The 13,408-nt window shown below is 33.7% G+C and overlaps 4 protein-coding genes across 5 annotated transcripts; 2 read left to right on the forward strand and 2 right to left on the reverse strand.

Annotated features, from left to right (window-relative positions):
* Positions 1 to 1,234: 1,234 nt before the first annotated feature.
* On the forward strand, positions 1,235 to 4,058 carry Bma-rpn-12.2 (Uncharacterized protein; the record flags this gene model as incomplete). The annotated part of the gene is made up of 10 exons (XM_001900566.2): positions 1,235 to 1,336; positions 1,456 to 1,545; positions 1,814 to 1,877; positions 2,001 to 2,103; positions 2,182 to 2,272; positions 2,447 to 2,545; positions 2,716 to 2,789; positions 2,849 to 2,960; positions 3,848 to 3,910; positions 3,978 to 4,058. The coding sequence occupies 10 exons, from the start codon at positions 1,235 to 1,237 to the stop codon at positions 4,056 to 4,058; spliced, it is 879 nt and encodes a 292-aa protein (XP_001900601.1).
* Positions 4,059 to 4,544: 486 nt separating this feature from the next.
* Bm10810 (Uncharacterized protein) lies at positions 4,545 to 6,236 on the reverse strand (the record flags this gene model as incomplete). The annotated part of the gene is made up of 4 exons (XM_001900568.1): positions 4,545 to 4,858; positions 4,945 to 5,023; positions 5,301 to 5,573; positions 5,997 to 6,236. The coding sequence occupies 4 exons, from the start codon at positions 6,234 to 6,236 to the stop codon at positions 4,545 to 4,547; spliced, it is 906 nt and encodes a 301-aa protein (XP_001900603.1).
* Positions 6,237 to 8,147: 1,911 nt separating this feature from the next.
* Positions 8,148 to 10,649, reverse strand: Bm6815 (Uncharacterized protein; the record flags this gene model as incomplete). 2 transcript variants are annotated; one of them, XM_001900569.2, is made up of 7 exons in its annotated part: positions 8,148 to 8,186; positions 8,530 to 8,652; positions 8,808 to 8,981; positions 9,304 to 9,468; positions 9,868 to 9,967; positions 10,208 to 10,402; positions 10,633 to 10,649. In XM_001900569.2, the coding sequence occupies 7 exons, from the start codon at positions 10,647 to 10,649 to the stop codon at positions 8,148 to 8,150; spliced, it is 813 nt and encodes a 270-aa protein (XP_001900604.2). The 2 variants fall into 2 exon arrangements, with proteins under 2 accessions (XP_001900604.2, XP_042933144.1); XM_043077210.1 differs by lacking the exons at positions 9,868 to 9,967; positions 10,208 to 10,402; positions 10,633 to 10,649 and having other exon boundaries at positions 9,304 to 9,456.
* Positions 10,650 to 12,452: 1,803 nt separating this feature from the next.
* On the forward strand, positions 12,453 to 13,019 carry Bm653 (Uncharacterized protein; the record flags this gene model as incomplete). The annotated part of the gene is made up of 2 exons (XM_043077211.1): positions 12,453 to 12,874; positions 12,998 to 13,019. 2 exons carry the CDS (start codon positions 12,453 to 12,455, stop codon positions 13,017 to 13,019), a joined length of 444 nt encoding a protein of 147 aa, XP_042933145.1.
* Between the last annotated feature and the right edge of the window lie 389 nt (positions 13,020 to 13,408).

The raw sequence follows: 13,408 nt of genomic DNA on the forward strand, positions 1-13,408 counted from the left end.
CGAGTTTAATGCTATTTTCAAGTGAGAATAGATTAAGTTTTCTTATGTTTCAGCTTTTATAATTTGAGGGATGAAGCCTTATTACTTGTTTCAGATTGAATGTGAATTGAGCCTTTGCCAGAAGCATCCCAGAAGCAACAATATCAATTCGTTTGTGGAGAATAGTTCAAAAGAGAAGTGATCCTTCACTCTTTACAGTTGTTAATCAGTTCATTGAAGGAAAGCAATACACAAAATAGTGAACCCTAGTAAGCCACAAAATGATCAATGAAAGCGGATAATATTATTCTCAGGTAATGAATGACTACTGAGATGGCATTTAGTATAGAATGATTGATATTTGTAGGCTCTTGAAACTATTTCACAAAGTCATAAAATGAAGGCAAAGGTTAAAATGGGTGATTTTTACGTCTACTCTTCCAGCTTATCATCATTTCAAATGCCATCGTGAACATTTAGATGACAAAGTCTATTTCTACTATTAATTTCACTTTACTTTCATTGGAGAGCAGAATGTGCAATAAAAGCACAGTGGAGAAGACAGCACATAAGAGTGGTATGCCCAAGAACCTGGAAAGTGTCGGCTGCTGCGACCAAGTGATAGCCTAGTCCCAAGTGAAATGAAATGAATGGAGCCGAACAGCACAGCAAACCTTAGCAGTAACCTTAATCTATCCAATACCCTCTCTTACCAGCTCGTTTTTATTCATTCACTTTTCCACTCTTCTGCTTTGAAAACACATAAATGTCACAAACACATCGACTGATTCGGAGTGTCAATGTCAGTGCATAGACGATGCAGATGCCGTAGAGTTATAATAGATGTTTTTTGGAGAAAGAGGTGGGTAGTGCCGCGACACTGAGAAGACAACATTGCGTAGCGTTCTTAACTCTTGTTTACTTGTTTACCAATCGATGTTTATAAGCTTCCACTCACTCCCTCCAATCATCACTTTCTTTGTATTGTCATCCTGCGCCAGTTCATTTGCACATTTTCCATCGATACGTTGTTATAGAATCTTCAAAATTTTCATTTTTTGGAATTTGAATTATGGAATTTTGATATCTGTTACTTGCAGAGATTGTGAAAGCTCTTCTGGCTATCTCCCCAAATATTGGTAAAAAATTGAATGAAAGCAAAGATAACGTTAAAGATGGAAAATAAGGGACATGATTATATTCTTGGATTATCATTTAACCTCATCCTTAGATTGAGATCAAGATCGAGAATTATATGGCGGGATTGGATATTGTACATCAGCGACTGTTGGACGAATGGCGACAAGAATCGAGACGAGACCTTTCTCAACTGGAAATGGTGCTGAAGAGTGCTGAAGTATGATGTTTTGCACAGTGTGATAGTGAAAGAAAATGGTACTTTAAAGCGAGGGATATTCTCTCGAATATAGCAAATTAAAAAATTATCACAAGTGATAAATGATAATGTCTACATAGATGGAAGTTGAATGCAGGAAGCTGATGGCAGAGTGGAATAAGGAACCGAAAAATCTAGGAGCTATTGGAGTCAGACTAAAACGGATAAAGGTGTATTCGTATATTATATCTTCCACAAACACTTATTCAAAAGCTAACATGAGCGACTCGACCATAGGAAGTGTTGTAGTTTATCCTACAATCATCCTCGCATTATAATACTCGCTACCTGAAATAAGTCAATCTATTATACCTAGCTTAGTGATAGTTATTAAAACTTGTTCGTTAACAACTTCACACATCAGTAGCTACAGTTAGATCACACAGGTACTACTCAAAACTCGGTGAGCTTCGCAAGATGTCGTTAATTGTTTTTCAGGAATTAATGAACAACAGGAACGCTTTACGTGGTCTTACCCATAATGATTTACTTATGATTCATCGTAAGTCTTACTTTGGCACCACTAAAATTGGTGAAATGCAAATCCACCTCTCAGATTTAGGCCTAAAAACGTTTCATAACCTTTCAGTTTAATCTTTCATTTTTTTCTCAAATTGGATTGCAGGAGATGTTTTCGAGATAGATGCACTGTGTGCAGTACTCAGGTCTGATCTCGACTCATTCCGTGAAGCCATCACTGTTCTCATCAATTTTTACAATTCTTATGGGTAAATACAAAGATCTGTTAAAAACTAGCTGGGTTATTGCTTTATTATTTCAATATCGATTGGATATTTAAATTTTAGTTCAAACGAAGAGTGGCCAAATAAATGGTTGATGATCGGCTTAGATCTTATGTTCCTTTTGGCTACCAATCAACACATTGAATTCCACATGGTATTTTGATATTAGTGGCTGAAAGAAATAAGAAAAATTGTGATAATTTTTCAATAACATGTATCCTCTGAAAATTACAAAAACTTCATCACGAAAATTTTGTGGAAATTGAACTACATATTCAGCAGGTTGATCTGTTTCTATAATAGATTAACTTCAAATGAAATGTTGCAGTTATTGGAGCAGATTGATCAAGAGATCCAGCAAAAGAATCCGTATATTAAGATACCTATGAAATTGGAGCAATCGCTTACTGAAGGTGCTTATCATAAGGTATCCATTTTCTTTAATGATCTTTGTGAGTAAACCAGAATGAGGAAGATTAAAACAGTGACCATAGTTATGATGAGTTTGCTAAATGGAACTCCATTATCCTACTATGTTTGACCTTTCTTTCGACTATTCCAGTTAATTTTCGAAAACTTAGTCCTAAATCATTGCAGATAGTGCTAACGGAAAAGAATATTCCCAGCCCCTACTACGCATTATTTATACGTATATCAATGGACACAGTACGGTGAGTTTTCCTCTTACTCGAAAGAATTCAAAAACTTAACCAAATAGAAGCAATTATAGGGATGAAATAGCTGTATGTATGGAGCACTCATTTATAAAAATATCGCAACGAGATGCTGCACGATTACTTTTGTTTAATGATGTCAATGAAGTGATATCTTTTGCCGAAAAGGTTTTTTTTTTTTTTTTCCGACAACTGTGCTTGAAATTTCATTATTCGAGAAGCTTCAGCATTACAGAAAATATATAAATACTTTTATTAATTAACTCTATCTACGCTTACAAATATTGATTTGAAACAATTTTTCAAAATTGTGAAAAACTTCCCATCATATTCTGTGAAATAAGTAATGAAATACATAAGTCATATTCCGTATAACGAAATAGAGAGAACCTCATGACGGTCAAATGTGTCGGGAAATTCTACCCCTTTAAACCTGTGAACAAGTCTCCCTTAGACTTGAGTGAATGAGAAGTGAGTCACTTTATTACATATTTAATAAAATGTATTAATGAGAAAAATAGGAACACATCTTAATAGGTCTGCAAAGCGGGCAAAACAATTTCTGAAATACGTCAGTTGTAAATATAATGTAACATTGAATACGGAGATTCTCTTGTCACCAACAAGTACGATACATTTTCTTTATAATCACAAGTTTACTCTAAGATTGGATCTTTTTATAAATATCATTCAAATATAGAATTCTCCCGTCTTAAAAAAAAATGACCTTATCAGCCTCATTTGATGATCAGACAATAATAACTGGCCGTCAACCAATAACACAAATACCATTGTCTGTTGTGTTTTAGTATAAATCAAACACTTATTACATTGTAAACTTATTACAATCATTAAAATGTCTGTCCAATTTATAATCACTATATTCAATATCCAACCTAAATAAACATAACAGAAAACACTTTTATTTGAGGATATAGTAGAGGATATATTCTCGACATTGCTCATATTCTTTCTGATTATTATTCATTAAAGAAATTTCTTCGCTACTTCCTAGAATATTTAATCTCTAACAACTTCTGGAGATTTCATTATAGCGTGGCTGGAGAAGCAGTATATGTGGTAGCAGTATTACGTACGTATTTGATCACGCACAAGTCGTAAGTTGTATCTTATTTTTGTGTATTTTGCAAAGCTTGGACAACTCTACAATGCACGTGATTTTAGCATGTGGAGCCACGGTTAGATACTAAAAGGATCGCCGTGCAAACTATTTTTTATGCAAAGCAACTCGAAATGATCGTATAAGACATTAGTCGAGCAGATCCTTTATCTGATTACTTTCGCATCAAACGAATTCTCGGACTTTATCAGTTCTTATCGCTTATTTTGTGTGCATTTTAAACTAAATATTCCCTGGAAATTGCAGTCAGTTATATGAAATAATTCGAATTATATATGCCCATAAAACTGTTATAAATATTAATTATTGAAATACCGCAAATACTAGAACCAGATCTGAGTCTAACATTTCATTTTTAAGCCACCATACAGTGGAAATAGAAGCAATATTGTTTACAACTTGTGAAGTCTACAGATGGAAGTCACAACTTAATAAATTCGCAACATAAATGACGACAAACTAATAAATAATGGGGCACGGTCATAGATTTCGTATAAATTTACTCTGAAGGATTTTTATATCGATCTTTGTATTACAAATATAGTTAATAAATAGGGACATAACAGAAATGGCAAAATATTTTACCTAAATTCGACCAGCAAATTTCTAATTCAAAATCTCAATTTTGGCTTTTTTTGAGGTGATTCACGTATTGTTTGGATTTCCGTAAATTCGTCCTGATTTACATCACTCACTGCCTCATAAGCCGAAGTGGGAGGTGGTGTTGAAGGAAGGAAATAAACATTATTTTTGTCAATATCGCTACAGCCATCAATGCCAGTGTTTACACTTTTTTCACTTCTATCATTACTATAAATACTGCCAATGTTTTTCAACACCAGATCTTCCGCAGCAATCGTTTCATACAGTCTTTGCACAACAGGTTTCCCAAAGAGATCACCGAAGCTGCTGCCAGATACAGGAGCTAAATAAATCTCCCTTACTTTTATGAAACCTGCCTTTAAAAGTGAAGTTGGAAAAAAAAAGCAGTGAGAATAAATTAGAACCAACCCTCAACTGAACTCAAATCACATTCATCAACAATAATGGATAAAATATTTAGTAGCGGTCGAGTTATGTGTGAAAAAACCTGAAATTTGGAGTGTAAATGTAAATGTAAAGATAAGTTGAGATGTCAGAAAAGTCTTTTCTTTAATATTTAGATGATAAGATCTTCCGAATAAGCGGTTTTTTAAAGTCATTTGGCTACAAAAATATCTATTCAGTGTAATTGGAATCCCATAATCCAATCTTATGGTGAAAGAGGTTTGATTAATAAAGATTTTTCAAAATTTCTCATTTGCTATAGAGACCAAAAAATAGCACTGGGAGATCTAACATATATCTTACAAAAAAGCAAAAGTTACATAATTCATCGAACCCAAATGTTGTCCGAAAAAATGCCACTTCAGAGTTCGTTTCCCAGCAACAACTTCAAGATCAAATTCCAGTGTTTCATCATTCTTATTTTCATTTGACATCTTTGTTGTCAACGACACGAACATACTGCGAACTTTTTCGAACAAAGCCTGTTCTGAGCCACCTAATCTGGCATTCAGCGACGAAAATTTCTTCATGAAATCAGCAATTTCGTAGAATATGCACTCGTAATCAGTTAATATTGTGTGCAACCGTCCGGCCTTAAATGACAAATCAAGACAATTATTTCATCTTAAAAAACTAAGCAGTGAAAAAGAATAATTCATTTCAAACTAGTTTTTTGTTCCTAAAACTATAAAAACTTGTTTGTTGCACAGACTACACCTAGTTCGTTCAAACTGCATCAAACTTTTCCTGAATCTCACAAGCATAAGTCCCACTAAAATTCTTCTTTCACATTTATTACCTATTAATTTCATGGTATTGAACCATTAGAACCTAAGCAAATAATTAAATTAAATAAGTAAGTGGTTAAATAAGTTACGTATTCTTTTGTATTGGAAAATATAATAGATATCGAGGCATCTCTATCTCCCGAACTGCTGATGATAAAAGTAGGAATCAATACTCGCCATGAATGAGTAAAGAAGTATATCGTTAATAAAATTAAAATCAAAAACTACCTTGATAAGAAATTTAGCAGCACAATGCCTATTACCCAATCTGAAGCCTACAGGTGCCCAACAAGTTTTAAGAAACTCTGCATCCACATCTGCTTCTATCAGATTTCTGTTCACTTCTGAATGTAAAACACCCAGCTCCTCACAATTCGCCATTAGTCTCGAAGAAGTTGGATCGCGAAGCCGAAGCCATCCTGTATAGTTCCTGTATTTCACAATCAAAAAGCTAAAATCATTCAACATTATCTATTCCTTGAATACAAAAGAGCACACAAACCCCAAATGATAACACCACAAATTAATCTGTTTATAACAATTTTTTTGCCACACTGAGTTTCCCATTATTAAAATTGTATAAAATCTGTTTTTAATTTTTAATTGTAAAAAATCTCAGAAAAACAGCAACAGAAGCTGTATAGCAAACAAAAAAGAAAGTAAATGTTTCCCACTGTCATTCCATTCATTTTATTTGAAAGCAACAATTTAATAGAAAGAATTATTCAGTTTAACACAGCAAAGATAAATGAGAACATCGCAAATGTTCATTTTGCTGTATCGCATTCTCCTTTGTTTAAATGCGGTAAGCACAGACAGTTTTGGTAGTGATTAGCATTAATGTGACAATTGATTTGTTATTGTCATGAAAAGGGACAACATTTGAATTATTCTTTGTGAGCCAGATATAACATTAGTCATTTAAATAACGAGACTTATCACTGCATGAAATGTAAGATGTTACATGTTGATTTATAATAGTTCCTTTAGCTTTTCTTTCTTTTCAAATTTTGTCACGGAAAGAAATTTAAATTAGATGTAACAATTAAGATTAAGAGAATGTTATGCATTCTATCATAAACAGAAAATCTTCTATTAATAATGACCAGTGACAAAAATTATACTGCAACATAAAATATGAAATGTAAGAAACCGGTATAACCGTAAGTTATACAGCAATAACCTACTACGAAAAAATCTTGATAGAAAAGAACACCTTAAAAACAAGAATATAAACCATTTTAGAAATAAAAAAGAGCAAAGAAGCTGAACTGCTTAAAAACTTTGATAATGATATCCAGTACAGGAAATGATTCAGTGATTTAATCAAAATTAACTGGTCACTCACCTTAATAAATATGATCTCAGTAAATATGCATTTCCACAGAGATGCTGAAACATTTCTTCAGCTCACAATGATGAGAAGATATTCTGTCATTAGATCCCGTTAAAATAATGAGACTTTAAAATATCAAAAATATCTTCCACGCGTTTTCTACACTTTCCATTATAGTAAGATGAAAAATCTCAAAATTTGCTGATTCCTGATTAAAATTTCTAAATCTATAATAAATAAACAACCACAGAACAAATCACCAACAAAATTAGAAATGACAAAGCATAAATGTGAAAAGCGTTTAATTCACACCTTTACATAATAATACAGTTCTGATAAGATTAAACTGAGATTGTTTTTAGGCTCACTGCTATTTGTAATAACTTCTTTTTTGAAATTACAATGTCCGAAACTCTCAAACATTTCTGATAAATTCGAAATTTTATCCAGAGGAACAGAAATATAATATCCAGAGAATACAGGTCAAAAACATTATATCTAATGTAAATCTGACAGTTTCTAAAGAAGAAATTATCAGGTACCCGTTAATCGCATTTTTGTTCCTTCCAAATAAGCAGTCAAATACTGCTAAAATTGATAACACGGCGTATGAGATCACAGATACCATTTAAGAAATCAGTTCAACGTATAAAACAAATTTCTCCTTGTGATAACATACTGTGTCTTCTACAAAACTCCATTTAAATTTTAAAACGAATAAAACAATACAGTGATGTTGAAGCACGGAAATTAAAATATGAGACGCATAAAGTGATGTTAAGAGACATAAATCTATGGCAAAGAAAACCTCTTTAAACCCAAATTCAACAACATAACTCTTTATGTTTAAATTATAAGTTGATTTATGAAAATTCTCCTATATCATGTTGGCATCAGCAGAAGTGGTTTACTGCTCACAAAACTCCTTTTGTACATTTCTAAAATTAAGGACTAAAATACTAACGACTTCAAAGCGAATAAATAATGCAAGTAAAAGTTATTTCTTTGAGAAAATATGGGTTTGATGACATCATCTTGAATTTCTACGGCATCATGCCGCGTACAGGTCCGTTTATTCTGGCCTAAAAATAATGAAGTCATCAGAATAAACTTAAAAATTCAGAATCAGGCTATATGAGCCATTCGTTTCTCAATCTCAACAGCTCCTTAATTGACTATTTCTATACCATATCAAACCATTCCGTACATGTAGTAAAACGCTATTTGTAGATGTTTATGTTCCTACTAGCGATGAAAGAAGATAGTTAGAAGTTGTAAACAAAACAAAAAGCTTGATTTTTCTACGACTAATATGAATATAAAAATTGAATTCTAAATATATCAAACGGTTGTTCTCATTAATCAGAAAGCAACAAAAAAGATAATTTAGCAAATGTGATTTCAAAAATGCGTTTTTCAACTTACCTCTTCTAATTCTTTTTGGGCTTTATCCTCGATTTCACGAATATCAGCCATGGTTAAACCGTACCAGTTATCCATCCAGCAAAATACTTCACGGTGGAATTTCGTAAATAGACGTGGGTACTGCTTAAAACATTTATGAAATGTTCAACCAAAAATTGAGCACTGACAAGAAAAGACACTTCCATCACACCTATTAGAATGCCAAGAATCCCGCTTGCAACTGAGTATCAAAACTTAAAGATATTTCAAAACGATCTACAAATGAACACAAAACTTACACGATGTGCGTAATTTTCTACTATTTTCGTTAAACCGAACCATTTAAAGTGCACTTTTACCAATTTATAAGCGCACATCACCGGTTCCATTGTTTCTTTCCAATTTCCTACTAGAGGACCACGCCCGGTTTTCAGGCTTTTGAATCTTGATGGTGTTGTTTCCGGTTTGATATCCTGTAAGTCACTGAACTCAAGCTTATTATGTATTTCAATACAAAAATTTTACGATACAAAAACCAAGGAGCACAAAATCAGGGCGTCTAATAGTAGGCTTAGGAAAGATCTACGAATACGCTATGGAAGGGAAAGACAAAATCGATTTTTACTGCGTTTCGGACAAAAGTAACATAGATGGATCGAATGAGTATAAACTGATTAATTAGTGCAGTAGAACTAAAAAATGCACTAATTCTAGCTTTTTATTCTAGGATGAATGACGAGTATATTAAAGTAACATTATACACAAATTAGAAAACAAATAATTTGTACAAATTACATTAGTAGTCAAATATGAAGTGTCACTAGCAATGTCGAGATCAATCACTTCACGCTTAGCAAGATCTTCTGCACTTAAGTTATGCGCATTCTGTGTGGTTCCCCGATCCGGTAAATGGATTGTTTCGATATGGATGAAAAAATCATCTCTCATATAATCAGGGTTCTGCAACATCATATTTCATGATTTCTGAAAATGCAGGTTATTAAATCAACCGATCAAAAGTGAACTACGAAACAGAATCGGAATCCTAAATAAACTTATAACTTTGAATAAGAAGCACAAAATTCTTCTACTCTTACTTTCTCGAAAATGACACGAGCAGAAGATGAATTGTAAAATAAAACTTAATACACAACAAACATCGTACTACCAAACCGAGTATTTGTATTGCTACATAAAAAAACTCCTATTTTTCAAAGCAATACATTGTAAAGCAAAAAATTATTCGTGGCAATTGTAAATCCATCTATTACTATCAGGAGAAAATTGTGCTTGCAAGGATGATTTGGAATAGCAAACATGACTATGCTTTCTGAAAAACACTAAACTATGTTAACCAACCGTGAGAACTGTTTTACAGTAAGGATAAGCATTCCATGCTTCTTCGTGTATCGCTAAAGAACCTTTAGGTGCACATGTTCGTACTATCGTCGGCACCTTTCTAAAAATTGTTGTATGCATTGTAAAATGCGGATTCTATGGAATAAATAGAATAATTAAATGATATAAGATTTTTTTTAACTCTGTATGATAATGCTGAAAATTTTAAACCCAATAAAACCTATATGTAGGTATATGTATCCTGTAGTGTAAGACATGAAAATTTTCATCATATTACAGTAAGTATGCGCTAAGTGCTGTCTAAATCTGAATGCCATTTATTTAGGCAAAAAAAGCTCACGTTTGCAAATGATATATTTTATGCGTATATTGACCACATGAATAACGCCCGTCAAGCAAAGGATAATTCTTGAATGGCTCATTCTTTAAAACTTCGACACCTTCACCACCACCTGTTTCAGCTTTTGATGCTTCGGCAACGGACCAAAGTTGACCAACTTGGTACTCTTCGACCGTCATCGGTAGAACTAATCGACTAGAGAAGTAAGGAAAACTTTTTCTGTGCACTTTTGTTAAACCTTTCTTTCAAAATAATATTTGTTTTTCCGATAATTTAGCTGTTCAAGTGCAAAAGATTCATTTCATATGAGAAATCACTTTGAAATTACTCTATTCTATTATCCCATTATATTGATCATAACTGAAATTGCTGATGAAATACTATAAAAAAATAAGTAAAAGTTGGACAACTGAAATTATGCTTACTATTCTTTCACAATCATGTCGTCACTACTTCCACCACAACAACCTTCTCTACTAAACCAACGCTGAAATGTTTGATAAAATAGCAAATGGTTATTGAGTAATGAATCACAACTCGACATCACAGCGCCTCAGTACCTCTTATACTGAAGTAATTATAATCCAGAGATACAGCAAATGCCAATTCCTTCTGTACGAAATAAATTCGAAATATAAATACATATACTTATTCTGCTTATCCTCTTAACTGTAAAATTTTCAGTGGACAAAAGATAAAACCCCTTACGATCCAAGCTTTCAGTCCAAAACGGGCATCTTATCGATCTAATTCCCTCTTACAGATGACCAGCAGCTCTATGTGCGATGATCTCTATGCAAAAGAGCAACAATTCAAAGAAGTATATACAATATTCCTAAGTGTTGGTTTCATTTAATTTACGAAAAAAGCTTGTGTTTGACGCAAATTGTGATAAATATGACAAATATTGCCCTTTCTATTGACCTTAAAACAACTCTGATGGAAGAGAGATGAATCGATGAGATGACAGAGTAACGAGAAAAGATTAATCAACCGCAACAAACCGCAGGTGACACAGTTTCTCGAGGAAAAAACAAAGGCAATAGGAGTATTTCCTTTTAAAAGATGCTAAAATTATATATTGTCATAAATGCGGACAAGCGGAGATACAAGAACAAGGCAAAACAGATCGAAGAATAAAATCCATCCAAGGTGAAAGGAAATAACAGCAGCGGAAAACATGAATAATGCATAACATACTGATTAAGGAAGTGTAACATTGATACCAATGCTGAACTAACCCAGTTAGTGGGTAAATGGAGAGTGTGAAGTAATTGGGGATTACAAGTATGATATGTCAACCCAAACACATAGTAATGAGTCGCATTCATCTACGGAGAAGAACAAGTACGTTGACTCGCTTCATCTGAAGTTTGCGAGAAGCGGCAATTTGAACTTATCAAATGTTTGCTCAAAAGATGATGGCTTGATCGATCATGGCCTACCTTACTTATCCCTCCCGAATATCTTCCAGTAGATAAGATACCCGTTGTCATCAGAATATTCTTGAGGAAAACGCAAACATATTCCACTATTATTTGCAGTAATTAACTTAATTGCCATTAATTGGAAGCAAAAAGTGCTCGTGTCAGGATTAAACTGTAGCGCTTAATTTAATTGATAATCTTCATGTCATTGCTTCGTAATTTACAGGCTTACTAAGACGCCCAGGAAAATCATTTGCGCCTTTTTACGCCATGAAAACCATTCTTTTTCCAAAATATTTTCATAATAGCATAGCATTTTCGAGAAATTAGAGAATAATATTCTATTTTCAGGCATCTTATCAAAATGTAATAGTAAACAGTGAAATTAGGAACATCAAACAAATAAAATTTTTAATTTCAAATTCAATTTAAATTATAAAGTAATGAAAAGTAAAATTATGGACAATAAACTGCTCCAAGTGAATTTAAAAATCACCATTTCGACTAAATACAAGCAGTATTTCTTGCAATTTATGTTTGGAGATATTACTGTTATTTCATTAGAACAAAATAATTCGGTTTGTGCAGATAATTCGAATTTGCATAATAGCAATTTTAAATAGGTACAGAGAAAGAATGCTAATTTGTATTCATTTGATGTTTGGAAGTCTTTAAATAGCGCATTTTAGGCAGTAGCTTTCATTTCATACTTAGTCACTTTCTCTCATTGCTGGTCACTCTAAAATGGAATACTAACTGGAAAAAGGGAACATTGTTGGAATTTACTGAAGGATTAAAAGGATAACTCTGAGTAACAAATGCCGTACCGACGTTCGCGATCACGTTCACGAGGGCGAAGAAGTCGTTCACGTACTTTACAGAGTGCTACATCCCTTTCATTATTACCTGTAAGGCGTCGACGACGGCTAGGCTCACGTTCACGTTCACGACCACGATCAGTACTGGGTTTTGATTTGCTGAGGCTATTATCGAACAGAAGGCGCAGACCAAGGTATAGATCTAGATCACGTCGGAGCTCATATAGGTCGAGATCACGCCGTAGCATTCGACGTCGTCGCCGTTCAAACGCCCGTCGCCGTCGTCGTTTAAGCTCTCGCAGCCCCCGTCGTCGTTCTTTATCTCGCCGCCGCCGTTCACGGTCTCGTCGTCGCACTCTCTCTCGACGTCGTCGCTCTCGTTCTCGCTCGGGTGTACGGACATATCGACGGATATATTATCGGTAGAAATAATATTTCTAGTTTTATTGATTATTGAGGTTATAAAAATATAATAATTCTTAAAACGTTAAATGAGTGGTAGGCTACGACATTTTTAGAAAGCAATTCGGTCACTTGTTTTGCAGGATCCGTCGACGACTACGATGAAAAGCGACGATGTTCCAACAGAATTGTCACTAGAAGAATAAAACTGAAAATGCCTGGCGGTCAAACCAACTTAGTCAAAATTAACAGAAATGAAGTGATATGAAGTCTTATTTAAAATGTAAAATCGATTGTATATACTGCACACCAATTACTGAATTACTGAGCAGCAAAGCAAGTAAAAACTAACACGATGAATAAATGAATTTTTCTTCGATTTCTGGAGGATTTTCATTCAAAGTTAATAAAAATGCCCATATCAGTGTATGTGATGATCTTCAAGTATTCACTGAAGAATAACTGATTCCTGAATGCTTTCAAATTATCGATAATCCTGAAATTCCCACCCGAACATTTGGTGGTTTTTGCAGTGACTTAGTCCAAGTACTGTC

This window comes from Brugia malayi, assembly GCF_000002995.4.
Source record: "Brugia malayi strain FR3 genome assembly, contig: Bm_v4_Chr1_scaffold_001, whole genome shotgun sequence".
In the NCBI taxonomy this organism is placed as follows: Eukaryota; Metazoa; Nematoda; class Chromadorea; order Rhabditida; family Onchocercidae; genus Brugia; species Brugia malayi.